The sequence below is a fragment of the Corvus moneduloides genome, chromosome 15 (assembly GCF_009650955.1).
Source record: "Corvus moneduloides isolate bCorMon1 chromosome 15, bCorMon1.pri, whole genome shotgun sequence".
NCBI classification, from domain to species: Eukaryota; Metazoa; Chordata; class Aves; order Passeriformes; family Corvidae; genus Corvus; species Corvus moneduloides.
In genome coordinates this window covers 15598427-15619256 of record NC_045490.1, presented here as the reverse complement: position 1 = coordinate 15619256, position 20830 = coordinate 15598427, and the positions used below count along the sequence as shown (strand labels likewise).

Sequence of the window (20830 nt, the reverse complement as noted above, 5' to 3'; positions counted from 1 at the left end):
GTGTTACTTAAAAAAAAAATAATAAAAAGATACTTTACCTTGTCCACCACTGTCTCCTTTTGATGCAGTGATTTTGTTTAGGAGACTGTGTAAAAAGTCATTCTCTGCCACTACCCTGCAAGAGAAACAGCAGTGTCTGCTCAGGAATTAAGTGCTAAATATATCAGACACCATTTAGAACATAAGTGACAAACAGCCTCAGTCTTTGCAGTATTGCCTTCTTGTTTTACTTTCGGTATTTTTTTATTATCTCTCACTCAAGTTGCAGCCCACTCACGTTCAGTTGTGCGTACACTGAAGTGAAAAAGATTCAGCCAACCACCAAGAAAGGTGTTTTGTGACAGTGACAATATGAATGCACTCACCAACATGCCACTCCAGCTCAGTCCACTTTCCCTGACAAATAACCAGATAAATGAACTTGGAATTTTTATCGGCTACTATTGAATTTAGAAGCAAATTCTCACATAGCAAACATGTTGGGTCAAATTGGAAACAAGTGAAAAAATAAACCAGTGTGTCATACCTGGGTCTTTCAGAATTTATTTACCCTCCATAGTACATAGCAGCAGTGCTATGTAGGGCACACAGAGTTATTTCCAGTATTTCCACTGGTATCTGCATTTGATCTGTGAGCATCACATTTTCAGGCAGCTGTTCTGGCATTTCTTTTGAAGATAGTATATGATAATTCTATTACTTTTTAAAGGGAACATAGTTTTTACTCAGATTTTTCTCAAGTTCAGAACAGAACCAAGCTCATAAAATAGTAGTTATCCTTGCTTTTAAAGCCTGCTGTTGAGTACTTGTAACTATTTGACTTGGGTGTAGGAAATCAGACCTGGTACTGACACCGTGAGGATTTTCTGCCTTTTCTTTTCTACTTTTTTACATCTTCTCTATTCTTAGTACTTTTGCTTCCATTCTTGGACTTGTTTGTCAAGCTGAGAGACTCAACATTTTAGAAGCTTCGTAGCTGGGGATCAGTGTGCCCCAGACCCCAAGGTCCTCTCCAAAACACATTCTGTAAGATAGAACCACACAGGAGAAGGCTCCTTGGGGAGAGGGGCTCATTCGAGCCTCTCATTGGGGAATTTTTGATAGATCTGCTAATTAGTAACACCTATAATGTTATACCAGATCTTTTGGGGGTGTGCCTTGCAGCGTGGATGGAGGTGCATTTGACCTGGACGTGTGCACTTAAAGAGCTTTAAAATAAATCCCAAGGTAAAATCCCTTTTCCCCTTCTAACCGTGTTTGACTCTTGATTTTAAGACCAGGAAAAGGCATTAGTATCAGCTGTCTGAAGGAGTACATTCATGGAATTATGCATTAATCTAATGTGCTGTGGTACCCCTGCAAGTCTTAAATGCCTTTTGAAGTCATACTTAAATATTTAGCACTATCACAACACAAAATTGTTTAAGGAAAACTCTCTTATTCTTTAACCTTTCACAGATAATTACAGCCAAAAAGATGGATAAATAAATATTTTTTTTCATATAAAAAAAGATATCTATGATGCTCTTACGGATGAAAGGGAATGAAATGCTGCTTTTCTTCATCACTTTCAGATTTTCCTTTTATGATATCTGTAATATCCATGACTAGAAGAACAAAAGAAAAATCATCAGAACATATAAAAGCACTTCAGAATAGCTTGTCTTATCTATCAATGTTCTCGTGCCTCAAGTAAGTGTAGATTTTTCATCAGCAGCAGTGCAGCCCAGTGGGGGTAGGTTTGTGGAGCAGAGCATTTAGTGCAAAGTCCACACTACCAACATTCTGCTGTGAAGAGAGAGGGAGAATTTAGACCAGTTTTAGTATAAACTTATGAATACAGGTATCAGAGCTTTGGTGGCGATTTTGGGACATAATTTCTGACTTTATTTCATCTGCAAGGGAATCTATTATTAAACTGGTGGTGTGCTTTCACTCACACACCTTGGCACTATATGAATAATTAGGAAATTAAATTCAAAAGCGTATTTCTGACTTGAACTAAAATGCAGGTGTATTTCAGTTTAGTTTTACTGCAACTAAATATAGGTGCAGTCTTTACAGACTTGAAAAAGTATAGAAAAAACTGATAGAGCTGTTGTGTATTCTGACATGTCTTGGTAGAGATTTTAATAGTCCAGAGCTGGCAAAAACCACTGCTGTCTTGATTCAGCCATAGCACAGGAGACACCAGGTACCTGCCACTCCGAAAGGCCGCCGGAGCCCTTGTGTGTATTTCTTTGAGTTACTGTCTCTCAGGTCCATCCTTCCCACTCGAACTATTTGGCAAACTAAATAAATTTTGTCTCTGCTAAGGTCTTTATTTCCAAGATCCTAAGACAGAAACAAAAAAGAATCACAGTGTTACTTGGGGAAAAATCAAGTTGTGAAATTGAAACAGGACCTCCAGTAATAAACTGAACCTTAACAATCGATGGGAAAAAAAATTAAACAATAAAACCCCAAATCAAACAACCCCCCAAAAACTCGACAAACAAAAAAACCTGAGCACAACAAAGGGATGAAAAAGACTGACAGTTTAAAGTTTAAAAAAAAAAAAGGTAAGGTAAATAGAGAGAATAACAATCAAGAGATACAGCAGATAAAAACACATAAATCAAGTCATCAAGAAATTCATGAGGCAGGAAACTGATTTCAAGAAAGGCCACTGAAACATTGTTTCTGCCTTGAAGAGCTTCATAACTTGTCATCTTGCTCTGTTTCTAAGATTACCTCTGCTTCTCTCTTCATCTTGCTCACTCTTTACAAGGTCTGGCAGTGACCACAGAGAAGAGACAATTTCACTTGCAAATACAAAGGGCAGTAAACTGGGAAACACTTACTGTGAACACCACTTTAAGGTTGTTGAGCATATCAATTTCCTTTGGAAAGCCTCGACTCCCCCATCTCACCAAGTAGTTCTCACTGTTTGGAAGATAAATATCTCACTGCCAAGTGATTTTAAATTCTCCCTTTACACAGTACAAAAGTTGCATAACAAGCAGTCTGTGGTGATGGTTTAAATCTAAGACCAGACTAAAATGGCAAGAAAAACACTATACAAGTATCAACAGTAAGTTTTAAAAGAGTAACTTAAACATAACACAAACGGGCACTTTTTTGAGGCAAGCTTACCATCATCATAGTCTGTTTTATGGGAATACTCAACAGAATCTTAATCTACCCAGAAATTTATAAATTTAATTTTTTTTCACTCCCCTCCCCCCCTCCGCACTTTATTCCAAACACCACAATATTGCCCATCTAGAACAATCTCTTAAATCTGAAATGGGCTCAGGCTTTTCCAAACTTCTGAAATGTTCAATCCAGGAATTACCTATGAAAATATTAGGAAAATTAGAATCCTTTAGTAGCAACCAGCAACAAGATCTGTTAATGCTTCACTTTGTTTTTGGTTTCCTTCCTTTTATTTATATATTTTTTGCATTATTATATTGTTATAGCACATTGGCAATTATTTTAATTCATTTTGGCCTGTTTTACTTGCTACTCTTCTGCAGTCAAAGGAAGAAGTTTTACCTTATAATTGTTGACTTCTGTGGATCATAGAGTGACATAAAGAGCTCTGCATCCTCTCCAATTCGGCAAACAAAATTTCTCACAAAGACATACAGGCTGTGGGTGGGAGATGAAGACATTCGGGAGTACGATGCATAATCTGGTTGATCCTTTGACTACTCAGGAGGAGGAAAATCAGTCAATAACAATCCATGAATTGAAATGATGCTATACTACAAGCAGTTTCACTTGCTAGTATATGTAATAGTTGAAAAAGAGAGCAGGGATTTGGATTCAATAATTCTCATAATTCTCTTCCACCTTGAGCTCTTCTATGACTGCCATGCCTTAGGCCAGTCCTTCAGCCAGAAGGCAATGATGTAAAGGGGGAAATATTCTCACCAGTCTTAAAGAAAAGGGCAAGTATCAAGATGTCAGCACAGAGACAAGCCTACAAGCCTGAAAGAATACATTTTTGAGCACAGTAAGCCATAGCAGAAGGCCTGTGATCCACACCACAGTGGGCTCTCAGTGTGCTAGAAGCAATAGCAAAATGAAGTCTCTTTGAAGAGGAAGCAAATAACATTCTGAGATCAGGACAGAGGTGAGCAGGTTCACTGACTCAAAAATAGGCTCCTGAATTCTACCTACCTTCCATCTTAACCACCAAGAAGCAGCTTCTTAACACTTCTAAACCCATTGTTTTCTCTATTTTAAAAATAAGCCACCACGGTCTATCACAGACTCCCAAGTTTAATTTTCCTTATATTGTCAGTTAATTACAAGACGTTTTCCAGTGATTTGTCATGTTACTGAAGTGTCATGACAAACCAACTATTTTCTGTTAAGTGTTTTACTTGCTTTTTTACAGTTTACTTTCTCATAAATGGAGAAAAGAACCAAAGAGGCCTACAAATCCCTGCAGAGATTTCATATTGCAAAAGGTCGAGGAAGTGTAGTCACCTGCTTTACATTTAAAAAGATTTAATTTATGCACTTGTCAGCTTTGCTTTGGCACATGAACTTCTGGTGTCCACAAGATTATGCTGAGTTCACCCTAGTTCCTCTTCAGTGAGCTTAAATTCTTCAACTTCATCAGACTAACTAGCAAGCAGCAACACTTAGAAAACAACCAGTGCAGTCACAAGACCTTGTGAAAGCAAGCTGTGGTCAATCCTGGTTTGCAGCCTGACCTCCAAGTGTGTAACTATTCACTATGCAATTCAGCCTGTTGAGTAGTCCATGGATGGAGTGAAGAGACATATTTCCATATATGAATTCAGAATGGATTTAGAACCAGCTTTAGACACAAGCTTTCAGCCCAGCCCACAGCCCAAATCCAGTGCACAAAAGCAATTCAATTTGAGGCTTAGCCTTATTTATAACAGAAGTCTGTAGATCTGCTCTTAAGTCAGAGAAAAATGTTTCCACCAAATTTTGATTCCATCCTTCAACCCTTAGACTAGTTTTTGTTTGGATTTTAGCAAAGGAAACGAAGTTTAGCCAGTCATTCCTACCATTTCCTCCTTAATTCGCTCAGTGATTTTATTAGTCGCTTCTTCATGCGCATGAAACAGGCTGATAACACTGGTTTTATCTGGATCCAAGATATTTCCATCTTCATCTCTAACTATCAGGTCTAGCTCAAGTACTCTGTGAAAATGTGAAAGGCATAATGGTAGGGTTATTTCCTTCTATATGAAGAAAGCTTAGAAATGTAACAAACAAGGAGGCACTTAAAGATTTAAAGTTATATATGCAAAACTGAAGAAAAATCTAACTACATACCATGATTCTTCTTTAAGCTGCTGTACAATATTTAGGAATTTACAGTAATGTCACCAAAGCATTGAAATGCCTCTCACATGAATAGTTTCACCCTATTCAATGACTTTTAGGCAGTCTTCATTGCTTTCAGCTTTACAACTCAACATTTGTAATCAAGATGTGTAGAGTCTTCTGTTACCTTCTGCTTTTATGTTGCTCTCTTACCCTTTCTGTCCCAATACTTAACTCTGCTCTCTTCTGCCCTGTTCTCATACAAATCATGCCTTTTTTTCCCTGTCACTCTTTTTTTCCCTCTCCCACAGTGACCCCCTCAGCCTTCATTGTAATTTCCCCTTTATTTCTTCTCCACAGTCTGGCAAGTTTCTTTCACACCACACAACTCAACCCCACACTTTCAGGAGCTTAAAAACACCATCCAGCTTGTGATCCAAATAATTTTAAACATCCTCTTCACCCCTACTCTTCCAAAGGAAACACTTTACTGTCTCATAATACAGAAAGAATATAAGAAAACAAAAGTCTGAAAGCAAATGAATATTAATCTTGTCTTAATCACAGCTGGGCTTCTTTGATTGGAGCACTTCAAAGTAAATTCTGGTTTTGAGTGAGCATTGAGCTCCACACAGTGCAGTAGGATACATGTATTCCACAGTGTGCTCTGTAATGAATACAATTTATTACAAATTTGCATCCAAATCACAGTGAACAAGTTAAGAGTTTCAGAACACCCTGTGGTCATTTTGTATGTGTAGCCACCAGTATTTGTAGACTTTCAGCTTCATAGAGGCCTTCAGGCCACAGCAACCACAGTCACTTATAATAGCGAAACACAGTTTATAAGCAGATTCTAATGCCTGTAAAAATAATATTGTGAAGGTTTTTTACCAAGCTTCCTCTCTCTCTCTCCCCCCTTATCAGATGGTAGAACACCACTGACCTCACATAATCCCACAATTCTGCCAAAAAATATGTTGTGTTGCAGTGGCTTTTTACTGGCAGGGAGCAGACAAGACATCTTGTCAAATCACTATTCTGCCCCTGGTAGTTTCACTTCTATTATCAGAACCAGAGTTCTGCCTGGAAATTCCCTACAGATTTGGGTGTGGGTGTGGATGCATTTGTTTGCAGACTTAGTACAGTTTGCCAGCACCACTACTGAGGGTCACTTACACTACTGGACACAGGCCACGTTTGTGACAGATGGACAAATTTTGGGCCCCAAGCACGCTGGTGACACATGCACATAGAGGCCAGATCTCAAATCTTCCCGATAGACAAGCACATGTATTTATAATTAAGAAAAAATATTTTGAAAAACCATTTGCTATGAAAAGCCTCATCACAGTATCCACCACCAGCCCAGGAGTAACAGGGGGAAGTCTGAAAAGGAAGAATATGAACCACACTTTTGAATTCCAAACCTTTAAACATGAAAACTTTATCATCATCTCTTTGATGATGTGCTTCAGAATAAATCACGTTTTCCAGAAGTAATGTAGGCCGCTTACTTGTTACCATAGTCAATTTTGGATGTGACTTTCTGTTTGAGTTCTTTGAGCTCATCTTTTGGCAAAGTCCCCGACAGAAGCTGTGACCGCCACTCGATCAAGTCATACATCATGGATTGCACCTGCTGGAACCGGGCTTTCTTATTTGTCTAGGAGACAAAAAAAACCTCAATAGTTTCAGGCTTTGAGTTGAAGCGAAACTATGGTCTTGACAACTAAAGGCTACATGTCATATTTAATGCTAAATGATAGCAGGAACAATAAGTAGGTAAAATAATGATGTCTCATCCCACAAATTCTTAAGGACAGAATATCCCATGTGATCATAAAGAAATGACACGAAATTTAAGCAGTCTGTATTAGGATAGGGAATTATGTTATTTTTGTTTTATTTAATTGTGTTGTTTTAAAATTCCTTAACAAATTCTCATCAAGAGAAAAAATTATAAAAATAATTAACTTCTGTATGAGATACTGATGGGAACAACAACACTTTATTGTGGTATTAACACATTTAAGAGAAAAATGAGAGAATACACAGAGGTCACTAAAGCAATTCTAGTGTCGTTCACTGAAAATAAAGAAGGGTTTTCATTGTTGACTTAATCAAGAAGACTAACAAGTGATGTGTTTCAGAAAACTACAGCACATTCAAGACCGCTTTTCCCCAACAGAGAAAAAGCAAAATCCAGTGGCTGGGATCCTGGAACACTCAGTACAATTATTGAAATCTCCAACTGTTGATAGCTACTTGCTTCCAGTAACCCTTGAAGAACTTCTGTTCTAGCATTCCAAGAGCATCATGAATCTTTTCAAATGCATCCCAGTTATCTTTTATACTCCTATCTGGAAAATTTTCAATGCTACAAATCAAAATTATGAAAAATTTATCATGCACAGGATACTCAAGGTTGAAACAAAGGCATGAAGTTACACCACTCCTCAGCAGGAAGTCAGCTTTCCCTTTACAGAACCACAGAATCATTCAGGTTGCAAGAGTCCTTTAAGATCATCCAGTCCAAGGCTGATGGCTGAATTAGATTTAAAGCCACTAGGCATTTAAAGCCACTGAAGAAAATCTTAGTAGTGAGAAAGCAATTTCTTAAATCCACCCAGACCCTGCCCTGAACGTAGGAAAAGACATTAATTTGAACAAGACTCCAGAGGGCATAAATAGAACTGACTAACAAGCAACAAATGGCATCCTACCACATAGAGCTGTTTCCAAATGCTTCCCCATTCCCAGAGAGTAGTGGTAACTTCTTGGACTAAGGGAATCTCAGCAGGTATGACATTTTCTGTATGTCTAGGAAAGAGAAGGAAACTTATCACAAAGAGTGTCTGCATTTCATGGATGTGTACTATAGTTACTGTGGGTGAGGAACATAAATGCCTTAAAACTCATTCTTTAGCAGACAAGCTCAATAATGTAATAAAACAGATAAATTCAATACCTTTTCTTTTCAGCAGTAGCTTCCTTAATGTGGATGAAGGATTTAGGAAATATTCCCTGTTGAAGGAGAAGAAAAATCAGAAATCCACACTTATTCTCCAAGAACACTGGGGTAACAACCATGAGTATGAACATAAACTGTAATGACAAACTGTAATACCCAAATTAACTGCTGATTATTTAGTTTCTGTCCAGATGGATGCATTTCTATTTGACAGACAAATAATAGAAATTTTGTTATATCTCTGCAAATAGACTGCATAGGCATCTTTCTTCATAAGAAACACCATTTTCCACCCCAGAAAACAGTTCAATTAAATATAATATAATAAAATACAGATTAAATTCAGTAAAGAAACATTTTGTCTGTGCATCATCTCATACATTCCCCTTTCATAGACAAAAACACAATCTAATTTAGAGATCAACTTGATTATCAAAGCAAAGAAGAAAGACTGATGTAGGATCATTGAATACTGATAAAAGTATTTGCAATGCATGAGGAAGGGAGACAGTAAAGCCATAAACTCTCAGCCTTCCCAGATTTGTGTGGCCCCACTGCAGCTGAGATTGCAGTCTCATTTTCTGCTCCCCAGGGCTGTGCAGAGATGCCCAGCAAGATGTAGCCAAGAAAGCACCAGGTTCCATGACATTCTCAACATCTATTTTAACTGACCTGTGTAGAAAACAAATGGTTTGTCACCAGAGAAAAAGTTCTAATGTGACCTGTTCTTGCTCTACAAAAGCTGAAATGTCTTAAGCCAAAGTTTAATCCTTTATGATTAAAGGAATGTTTGACAATCACTCTGTCCATGACAATCCTCCCCATAACTGGCAAATCTCATCTTGGTAATTAACTAGATTCTTCCTGGATTCTTCTCTATTCAATAACTCACTCGTGGTACCTCAAGTACCACAATAATTCAATAACAAATGTGCTACTTTACAAAGTCTTTCTCCGAATTAGATTGCTTCTTTTATAACCATTTTCTTTTAAGCACTAGATCTTAATCAGAACACAATCATGTCTTATCACTTCCACATTTTCTTCATTAAGATTAAAGCTAAAAAAGTCTGTGAAGTAGCAAAGTAAAAGAAGAAGGTCACACTAATGGTAAATTTAGTGGTATCTTAGTACATGAAATTAATAATACTTCTTAAAGCATGTTATGCATGTTGATCTTGAAGCCTTTTAGCAATATTAGGAATTAAGAATTAGTTAAAAGGAAGTGTAGTTCTGGTAAATATTTTCCCTTTTTAGTTTTAGGCTAAATTTTAATTGATTAAAATAGAAATCTTATATAGAATAAATGGTAATAAAACTTTTAGTCAAAAGAAATGTCAAAGGAGTAATTGAAACACAGGCATAGTGTTTTAACGCATTTGCATTGCTGCTCCCTAAAAAAAGAGTCTTATACTAAGAGCAAGTTACAAACAAAAATGCTTTTCTTCCGGAAAAGTGCATTTGAAATTAAGAAGTAATTTTCTTGCTACTTAACTCAGGAGTCATCATACCTAGGGTAAAAACTGTTCCTCTGTGGCTTTCCATTTTTGGGCTTAAGAACATTGATTTTTAAAAAAATTAATACTATTTTTGTACATTATAGATATTTAAGAACTTAAGCCTCCTACAAGTTGTTTATATTGTTTGTAGCCTAAAGAATCCTTGGAAAAGTACAGAAACAAACACATCTAGCAGCAAATTATTTCAAAATTCAATTCAAATGGTGTCTTCAACACCATTAACCTGAAGTCACAGTCATTTCTTCTTCATCGATCTGCTTTTCTCAGCCCTCACTTCTATTTACCAACATTGTCCAGGATGAATGCTGATCATTTTTCTCATCTTGAAAGGAAAGAGTGGCAATAGCTGACTTGAGAGATCAGACCAGAGAGATCAGGACTATCTAGGCAGAGATAGTCAAAAACCCCAATTCATGAGCTGACTCCTTAAAAACAGTCTCATAGGAATGAACAGTGTGATCTTACCTCTGCTCCTTTGTATCTTACTAGGTAACCCCTGTACCAATCTAAAAGGGAGAAAGATAACTTGGTATGACAAAAAAACCCACGCATTATAAAGCACACAACAAAGTCATGGGGTTTATTTCACATAAAAAATACCTAGCATACTATTTGTAAGAATTAACAGTTACTTCAAACATACATAGATTAAAGTGAATAGCAGGGATTATATTAAGCATGACTTGCATATTATCAAATATGATTGTATTGTCTGCTTTCAAACCTTGCACAGTAAGTACAGATAATTGTACACATATTTTAACACCCCATGCTCACATTAAAATGGTAGAATAAGTTGTATTGCAAAGTAATTATGTGCACATCCTTAAATACCTATCTCAGCCACGATTGCCCCTGGATAGCCCATGAAGCTCTTCCTGTGTTCCAGGCCCAGTATTAATCCAATAGAGCACATGGTTGTTACACACTCAATTTCCTTCAAGAAGACTAAGTCATTTTTCTGCTATGAGGAATTTTAGCTTTTGGACTCAACCATAATAAGCAGCTTCTTGGTGTAAATTCAAGTTGGAATCTCAAGAAAACTCAGGGTTATTATTTGGCTTCTGCTCCATTTGTAACTAGAAAGCCCTTCCAAAAGACAGGAGTACAGAATTGCAGTAATGGAAAGCTAAAAATTAATTCAGGCTTTGCTCCACCTATTCCACAGTTAAGTCTCAATAAACTACAAAAAGCATAAAAAGCAGAGTTCAACCTTCCTAAATCAGATCTGGGGCCACATCATGCGCACACCCCATCATGAAAAATCACCTGCAGAGAATCAATGTTTAACTGTTGAATACTACTTTTTTTTTTCATCCCATAGAAAGAATTTATGACTAAAAGCATACATTTTCTAACTGTAATTTCATGAACAAAGGTGATGTCTTTGTTATCACCCTTTCTCTCTCACCATTTCTATCACAGGTATCGCAGCCATGCAAGCAAAGCATAAAATAATAAAAATAAATCCCAAACACCAAACAGTAGTGTCAGAAAGGTGATGCTAAAAGTCACAGGATGATTGCTGACCTCAAAGAAAAACTCAGGACATATTTCTTTTAGGTTTTTCTGCACCGGGATTCTTTTTTCCCCCAGTGTTTTCTCAACAATAAAATTCCATCTTACTGCTAAAATTGAATTATTTGCACATAGTCTCAATTTACAACCAAGTGTGTAAAATTGGTTTCACCCCATCTGCTGTGACAGCACATGTATGCTCCGTGCATAAATTTTGTCCATGCAAAACCAACTAAAACAGGACATAAAAGGAACACGGCAAGAATCCTGTCACCATTGGTTACTAGCCAGCTGCAGCTGGCAGCATATTTTGAAGATATCTGATGAAATATGAACTTCACTCGCACAGTGAGAAGGATTCCACTTCTTCACTGACAAACATATTTCATAAAGCAAGGCATGACAGAGCATGTCAAGGGCAGGGGTTTCAGAAAAGACTTTTAGACAAAAAATAACCCCATAAGATCAGCACTCAACTCACTAGGCTGGGCTGACAACAAATGTACCACAGGCATCAGAAGCCTGAAATGCTATTTCTGCAACTAATAGACAATACAGGAATGAGGAGGTTTCTGGTTTGTCTGTGTGTTTTGTTCTTAGCCAAAATGTTTAGAATAGAGGCTTAAAGAATTGTGCAGACCTTACGTTTTTTAGGAGAGGACAGGAATCATTGTGACTGTTGGCTGCTGAGTGACATCAATGTTTTCACTGATGCTTAAAGATATTGACTTAATCTTACAAACAGAAGAGAAATAATTATGGGTTTGTGCTCCAGTACATTGTAAATGTGGTTTTTCAGGTGCTCCTCCCTCAAATCCTTTGTTGTTTCCTGACAAAACAGCCTAGAGCTCTGTGTGGTGGAAAAGGCTGGGTTCAAACAGCATCAGAGTGTTTGCACTTTGTGACCACAACAAACCAAATGTCTCAACACTGAGCTGTCTCTGCCACTGCGTAAGGCAGCAATTGGCCTCTCTCTTTAACATAAGTACAGTTAATAAGATACCACAGACACATGTTCTATCAGCAGAAGTAGGTTGAGGAAGATAATTTCACACTATGTTTTTCAAAGCTTTAAGCAGTTTGCAATTTTTTTAAAAAACTCTTGGCCTGGTCAAGAGCATCACTGCAAACTGAAATCACTCTCACAGTGACATTTGCAGATACCCAGCTGCTGAGTTAGTAGTAACTCCACCCTCTGTGCTATATACTAATGGAAACCTCAGTAGCTCTGTCTTGCAGAGACTTGCAGAGAATCAGTGGGATTGTGAAGGTATTGGCTGTCCATCGTGCATGACTTGACTTGGAGTTCTGCTGCTTAACATGTTCAATCAGTTGGATGGCCTTCAGAACTGTTTCTATCATGCTGACACTCAGATTTCTTTAACTGGGTTTCCTCATTGTACAACAGGATGAGGGTGCTGAGTATCTCCTAGCAACCAACATTTAGTTTAGAGGCAAAAAGTTTACTCCTTTAAATCTTAAATCAAATTTAATGTAAATTCCATGAGGTACATCACAAGTTGGCACAAACTTCATGAACTCTACATTCACCTTGATGACTTCCTCATTTGGTAAAGGCTTCCCAAAAAACCACATGTACTGTAATATGTCTAATTTTGGCTCTTCAGAAAAGATCACGTTCTTCCTCAAAATAGACCACCACCACTAAAAACAAGAGGATTAGACAGCTACCAATGTAGTACAGGGAATTGCTGTGAGGTGAAAGGAATATGTTATTCACAAAGAAATGAGAAATGTGACTTACCTTCAAAGGACTCCAGGATATGGACCACATCACCAATCTGTAGAGAAAGGTGTTGTATCTTTGTGCCTTTGAAACTGTATATAGCTGGAAAATCAAAGGATGAAAACACTATTTTTCAATACAGCCACACACTACAGTTTAACTGAAAACCAGACGTGGTTATTAAGGTTTGGATACTGGGATAAATACACTAGGCTAGACAAACAGAACTATAATTCTATCCAGAAGCTCCATTTGTCACCATTAAATAATCTCTTGTGAGAATGGGAAGATGGTGAAAATGGCCAGTGCTGAAAACAAAAACCAAACAAACCAACCCCACAGAAAACTCAGCAAGCATGGGGACACCAGCTATTGATCAGCACTGCTCTGCACAGGATTTAGGAGCACTGTTTAGATACAGGTCTTTGATAAACACACAATTATAGTGCTGGGGAATTGTTTGTCTACTGGCCCAAAGGATTTAAGCACAGAGTTATCGAAATTTATAGTTACACTGGCATGAAAGGGCACAGAGATGCCTGTAAAAACTAAATTTACTGACTTCTTTCCTGGGTTTAGATGCTTTAATTTAACGTGAAACTGTGTTTCATATGGAAACAGTACCAAGTTTCATAATTTTCTGTATTCTCTGTATGACTCTGAATAGAACACAGGAGCAGGGGATTTTAAAAGTGTTCTAATCAGAAACTTATCTACATGTGGTTAAGAAACAGCAAAGTTTCAGAGAGAATTCAAGATAATAAGCCTCTTCACCAGTTACGTTCCAGGGCTACAGGATGTGGGCTCCTATGCTAACCGTGCCTCTGTAAATTTTTTTTCTTTCTGGGCTTGGTTACAAATTTCTACAACAGAATTAGAGCAGAAGTGCTTATTGAAGCTACAATCACACAGGGAAACTGATTAAATACAAACAGCTGATCCCCCGATTAAACTGCGCAGGTGGGAACAGGCTGCTAAAGGTGACCCCAGGTGTGCAGGAAATGTGTCAGTCAGCAGAGCTCCACCTTGGCTCCCGGCAGTGTCCCCATCCAGCCACACACAGCAACCAAACCTGAAGTAGTTTGGGCGAGGGAAAGCTGATCTATAAAGCAGAGTCTACCTTCAGCATCTTCCTGCATTCCTTCTGCTCCCCTCTCCAGGTTTCTAAAGCAGGATGTTCATCTCTGCTAGGTCAACATGTATAATGATACATTTTATTTAAACATTTTACTTATTTTGCTTAAATTATTAAAGTCTCAAAATAAATTGCCTTCCAGGAAAATGCCTAAAGTAGGAATGTAGAGCTAAATAGATTCATCCTCTTCCCTTTACAAGTATTCCATAAATTATGTCTCTTTTGCCATCATTATATTTGTTATATTTCTGGAACAGAAATTAGAAGGAATTTCAGATTGAAGAGGCTTACTGGACCAAGAATAAATTCTTTTTTGTTGACATGAAGAGGTTCCCAGCAGTTCCTCCTCCTGAGTGGGGAGAGCAAGGCTTGAATCATTCAACATATGGGGAGGAGTTAAAGAAGTATAACTTTGAAGTGAGGCTCTGCTGCCCAGATTCAGCCATTGATTCAAGAGAATCTTGAAAACACTTCCTTGGAACTGCCTTAGCCCAACACAAAATTGAGTTTATGTAGCATAACACATGTGTAATTCTATTCTGACAGGTCTCTTTTCCATAAGTGAAGGATGGCAAACAACCCTGAAAAGTTATCATGACATTTCAAGAGACATTTGCCTGGAGTGTTTGGGAGGTGGGGGATGTGTGTGCATTCCCATGCTCTTAATACTATTTTCCTCAAAAGTCCATGGAGATCAAGACTACTGTTGACCAGCAAATATTTTAGATTTCAAAATACGTGCTGCTCTACTTAGTTGTAGCTGTCTCAAAATATAGATGCAAATTACTGAGTCATATATTTACATTGCATTTCGGTTTTGCTCTCTTAAAACTTCATTTAACAGCCCTGAATGTATTGAAAAATGCAGTTACAAACTGGCAACGGAAGTGGCTATACCATCTTGGTTATTTCTAAATGAGTAAGTGGAAACTTAACAAGAAAGATCTTATTGTAGAACTTGGATTGCTTGGTAGGATGAGTTTAAAAAATCCCTCTACAAAGTTTTAGGCTACAGACCTACCCACACCTTTTGTGATAAACCACCTCCCAAAGTACTTTGCAAAAAATGTAACAAATAACCCAACACCATCAGCTACATCCATAGGTCTTATCTACAGCACCAGACAGCTTAACCATCACATCTGCTATTGCTTTAATTATTTACTGTGAATGAAAATTTGACTATTATATCCAGTTATGTTTTCTGTCAGCTGTAAGTGATGTCATTTCCCTCACAAACCAGGACCCTCCTGTATCTGTGAGTGTCACCTCAGAGTTCACCATCCAAAAGGAGGGTTCCCTTTCCTCCACCCTCTTTTGAGATCCTCAGGATTATGTGTGCACAAACATTTAACTCATTTTTCTCTTCAAAAATAGTGTATGAAAACCCCACGTGGAATTCAAGGTTTTTGGTGGGATATTCACAACATGTTGTTGGCTTTTTAAAAAATAAACTCTCCAGTGAGTAGAAATAAAAGGCCTTTCAAATCTCTCTGAAGAACCTTCCTACTGCTCCTCTCCCTGGCAGCCTGTATCCCAACCATAAATAAAAAATGAGTCATGTATCTCAGTATCATGAGTCTCAGTATCCTTGAGGCACAGAAAGCGACCTGCTTGAAGACCCCAGCATTCACCCTAAATCCTAATAGCGCTTACTGACCTCAGGAGTGACTGAAGTCATGGCAATAAGATTAGCGGGGGAGATTTGGGTGGCAGATGCCCTCCTCAGCCCCAAGCTGAGGTGTTCCCAGCAGCAGTGTGTCTGCACACAGGTGCTGCCAGATTCTTCCAGGATGGCTCAGAGAATGCCCAGCAACCCCAATTTTATGACTGTGTTCCTAAATAGGGACTTTACAGCTCACTGAGAACACAGGTGGAAAATTTTCCCCTGAACAAGCAAAGGATAAAAACTGTCTTTTTAGAGATCTCCATAACCTCTGTGGCAATTTTATAGCACACACATCACGCATGACTCAGCAAACAAACAGCCCAGTGCAAGGCCCCTGAGATTCTCAGCTCCCTCAGGAGACGAGCTGAAGGCCAGCACACCGCAGCATCGATACTGCTCAGAGAGCACATGGAAATGCTGGGTCAGACTGCTGACATAGCCAGCCTTCCAAACTGAGCCCCATTCAAGCCCAGGTGGGCTTTGAATTGCACGTCAGGAAGACAGGAACAACTCCCATCACGTCCCTGAGGCGTGCCCAGAGAATCCTTTCCAGTCCAGTCAAACAGATCGTGCTGCAGACAGTGACTCTCAGCAGCTTCTGTGTGGTTTTGCTGTCACCCTCACACCCAGTGCTTGAGTGAAGACATCTACCAGTGTCTATCCCAGTGGGAAAAATTGAGGGTTGAAGAAAATTCCTCTGTTTCCATTTAACTCCTACTCATCTACTGCAGCCAGAGCTGTTGGATCTGATATGCACACTCCCCCCTCTAGATAAATATGTGTGTACACTCTTGAATAGATGGGTGGCTGTGGAGACAGAAAACAGTTAACCTTTCCTAATTTAAATGGCCAGCAGAAAATATGCAGCTCCACTTTTATGAGTAGTAAAGTGCTCGTAAGTGATCGATTCTTGGTGCTCAATTACCATTTTCTTCTCATGAGAACAGGGTGAAATTATTCAGCAAGGAGACAGATAAACCCCAGGTGAAAATATACAGTCCTAGCAGGATTTCTTGACTTCTGGAAAGAAACCTGTAAAAAATGTGTTCCAGTATTCCAAGTTAAGGATCTCCCCTAAAATCTCACAGACCAAGTGTGCCTTAATGACCACAACATGGGTACAGTTCTAGGGGAAAAATCACAGGTCAGAGACTTGTCCTAAGCGTTAGATGCTGATTAAATTTATTGCAAATAATGCTCAAAGGGTAATTCTGCAGTTCTCAGGTAATGAGCTGTTATCTCAGAAAACAATTGAATACAGACTTCCTCACTTGCTTAATCTTGGGGCCAGATGGAGGTTTTAGCTGACCTGAGCTACTTATTTTCCTTCTTAGGCACGATAAAGCCAGTATGGATTACAAGAACCAGGAAGCTCTAACATACCAAACCAGTTATATAAGATATTGTCTCTGACTCTTTTCCTTCTCATATAAAAATACAGCACAGACATTTTTCTTAGAACTCTTTATGAAGGAAAGGATATTTAGCTGTGATTTTTTCTTTTCATGAAAGACCATGGATAAAAATATTATTTCCCCAGCTTTGTCTTCATACCGTTTCAGTTTGCCTTTTGCTGTTTCCCAAGCAGCTGGAACAGTCTGCTGGGTTCAGAGGGTGCATTTCATGGAGGAAACCTGCCCTGAACAAAGCTCTGCTCCTTTACACCGCAATCTATTCAGATTTCAGAGATGTAGAATAATTTCCAAGGACTTCAGCAGATGAAATCGGACAAGGCAGTCTCAGCCCTGTGCACTCAGGCTGAGCATGTGCTTTTCTACACCTTCAGAGAAGTCCCCCACTCCTCCCCCTAATTTTGCTTCAAAAGGACAAACATTCATTTTCAGATTCAGCAGGAGTAAATCAGATGCTTGAGTTTAGAATGGCAACGTAATATTTCACCAGTTTGTAACTTTGCTTAACATCTGAGACAAAGGCAAAGATTTTCCATGAGGAAACTGCCACCCAAAGTCACCAGCCTGTCATGACTCTTCCATCCTGTCCAGTCCACAGGAATAACACAAATTTAGGCTGGGAATGCTGCAAGACTAAGAACAGGTTTCATGTGTAAAACCAGGACTGTAGTTTCCAAGTGCAAAGCTGAATATCTTCCACCTGGACCACTCCATTTAATTTAGTAAAACACAAAAGTGGGCACAACAGGTGCAATTTACCATAATCAAGGGATGGCATGGTCTCCCAGACCTACCCTGCAGTGTACTCCGCTCATCCAAAGCATGATGGGCCCAATATTCTCAAACTGAAACTCTGCTGATCAGCATAAACTGAAGGCATCAAGCACACTTCTAAACAAGAGACTTGAAAATTCAACGTGAGATTTGTAATCAGAGACTTAAACCCAAAGATTTTCAAAACCACAGAAGACAAAATAACCCTATGTGGTCAAAAAGCTTCCAGTGTGTATTACTCCAAAAGCTCATCAACTTTCACAGAATTTATGACTCAGTAGACTCAAGTTTGCCCATTTTTCTCATCTCCCTCAGACACAGGAGGCATGCTTACAACCAACCATAAATGCAAAACCCTCTTTGTTTGTGACCATAGCTGCCAATGCCCCTTTTCCAGGCCTCACCACTCCGTAAGTTTCATTTACTTGAAATTCAGCAATTACACTATTTTCCTGCCAACTTCAAAGAACATAAATTTATTTAATTTATGGGACAGGATAACCAGTCGTGGTGGTACATGCTTGTTTGGGTTTGGCTGCTTGTTTTAATTATTCTGGGGTGCAAGAGCATTTTTCTCACCAATGTATATAATGAAAGAATACACTTGGTTTCCAAGATAAAGGTAAAGTAAGACAAACTGTGAGCAAACAGTTTGGCTAAGAAAAGGAACTTCTGGGTATAAGCTAAAGGTTGTTGAATTTGTACTCATCTGTTAAATTCAAGCAATTGTGCAAAAACAGAGACAGAATGCTCTTACTGAAGGAACCTACCATAAAGTCACATGTATGACCACTTACATAACTACTGTTCTAATATTGTTGAAAAGTCCAATTGATTGTTGTTTATTTTCCTTTGTGACACACTAAACCACAGACACTACTACAACTGTGATTTTGACATACAAATATAAAGAGCTTTCTAACACGTTTAACAGAAACCCCTTCTTTAACCCAGAAAATGGACTTCCGTGGGGCCAGCAAGTGGTAGCACCATCACCACACGGCAGGACACAACATGCCCAGATTCTATTTTACACCAAACTCACTCTGCTCACAGGTGAGAGCAGCAGGGGAGCAAGCAGAGGGGAAAGGAAGTGCCAGCAGGTTTGCAGTGTCAGTTCTTCCCAGCGACCTACTCTAGAGTAAATGATATTATTTTGGACAGGACAACAAACATTGCTGGATTGCCATTTGTTTTTGAAGCAATGTATTTCACAAGATGGATTTTACTATGTGAGGTTTGCTGAACTTTTCAACTACCACAGAGACTACTACAAGGGCAAAAAGTAGGTGCTTTTTATGATATGTAAAATGGAAACAGAAAATATTTACACCTTTTATTTTGTAATGTAAACTGCCACCAGAACAGGCTACTTCCATTTTGCAGTTCTGCTACTGCTACACATGGACGTTGAACAAGACATTATTTTCCTCTTATAAATTCCTTGGTGTTACATTTTATTTCATGCAGCCAGTTGGGTTTTTAATGCACATCACAAAACACTATGGCCTACTTAAAATAAAAAAATTCTGTCAGAAGTATATAGAAGGTTAATAACTAAGAACTAGCATTTAGCTTTCGAGTGCTTTAGCTTTGATTCCTACTTTTTTAAGGCTTTTTTTAAACAGCAATTCAGTCCATACAAGTTAACATCATTCATTTTAAGAAGATTACTTTCCTTCCAAAAAGTACTACTTACCAACTCAAACACAGTTTTTTTCTGTAACAGGGACCACAAGTGACAATCTTGCAGAAGCAACTGCAGGATTCCCCTTCCCCTACATTTGTTCCCCATAACTTTCTGGCTGCTGCACATTATACAACACATCATTTGTTCAGTCTGCCTCTAACACACCAAGGTGGCAAAAGCTGCATTACTGTGAGAGTGGGAAGGCTGACTCTCATGTACTTCATGCCATTCTGTTTGAAAGGTCAAAACTTTGTACAAAGTTGATCCTTTCAATTAAGCCACCGTGGTAAAGTAGACAGTGTTAACTCATCACACCAGAGAAAACACCTGCCCACATCCTGCTCAGAAAACAGAAAGACAACACTGAAATGGCAGCTCCCTGAGTTACTTACCCACACCACTCTTCTCCGTCTTGTGCCATCTTGCCATCACACATGAATCCGTGAGGCTCCGAAGGATGCCCACCCCCAAGGAGTCCAGGATTTACGGGATGCAGAGCTGGAGGTGGGTGACAAACACAGGCCCCGGAAGCGCCGTCGTTCCCCAGCCCTCGGACGAGCAGCAGGCAGAGGCAGCTGCGAGGGCTCTGTGAGATTTGCTGCCTCTCGGAGCTTCCTTCCTCTTTTCTCAACTCAAGATATTGTGCCCCAGTGTCATGGGGGAGGGGAATGCCAAACCGGGTCTTTCTCTTGCACCATGTCAGCAGTAAAGAGAAGCATGAAAAAAGGACCAAAACCACACCAGGACCGTATGGCACCACCCCTGAACTTCAGGTCTGTGCAAAGCCCGCCTGCAGCGACAATCTCTGATCACGGGCTAGGTCAGTTCTGGACACCAGACCAACACCAGGCTTGAAAGACTTGACTTCAGGGGACACTACATCTTAAATACTCGAACACAGATTTGTGCTTTTCATGTCTCCTCTGCAAACAGAAACCGAGTGAAGACAAAGCCATGTTTCATACCACACCCATTCTTTTTAATTTCTGTCATTCTATGTTTGGAGGAAGTAGGAGACTATTCTCTAAACAAAGCAGTACTTTCTTAAAGACTTACTGTCAATACAAAACTGCCAAAAGCAACTTTTAGTATA

General features: G+C 38.9%; 1 protein-coding gene across 1 annotated transcript in view; it reads right to left on the bottom strand.

The window, feature by feature from the left end:
- DOCK2 (dedicator of cytokinesis 2) overlaps positions 1 to 20374 on the bottom strand; it is a 157358-nt gene extending 136984 nt beyond the window's left edge. Inside the window, exons 1-12 of the mRNA XM_032124540.1 lie at positions 20130 to 20374; positions 13076 to 13159; positions 10258 to 10298; positions 8270 to 8325; positions 8025 to 8121; positions 6816 to 6964; positions 5037 to 5172; positions 3541 to 3695; positions 2844 to 2925; positions 2199 to 2334; positions 1532 to 1607; positions 39 to 115 (exon numbers count right to left, since the gene is read on the bottom strand). Coding sequence (XP_031980431.1) covers positions 39 to 115; positions 1532 to 1607; positions 2199 to 2334; positions 2844 to 2925; positions 3541 to 3695; positions 5037 to 5172; positions 6816 to 6964; positions 8025 to 8121; positions 8270 to 8325; positions 10258 to 10298; positions 13076 to 13159; positions 20130 to 20166 — 1126 coding nt within the window. The 5' untranslated portion in view covers positions 20167 to 20374. The remainder of the gene's footprint in view (positions 1 to 38; positions 116 to 1531; positions 1608 to 2198; positions 2335 to 2843; positions 2926 to 3540; positions 3696 to 5036; positions 5173 to 6815; positions 6965 to 8024; positions 8122 to 8269; positions 8326 to 10257; positions 10299 to 13075; positions 13160 to 20129) is intronic.
- Positions 20375 to 20830: the final 456 nt, after the last annotated feature.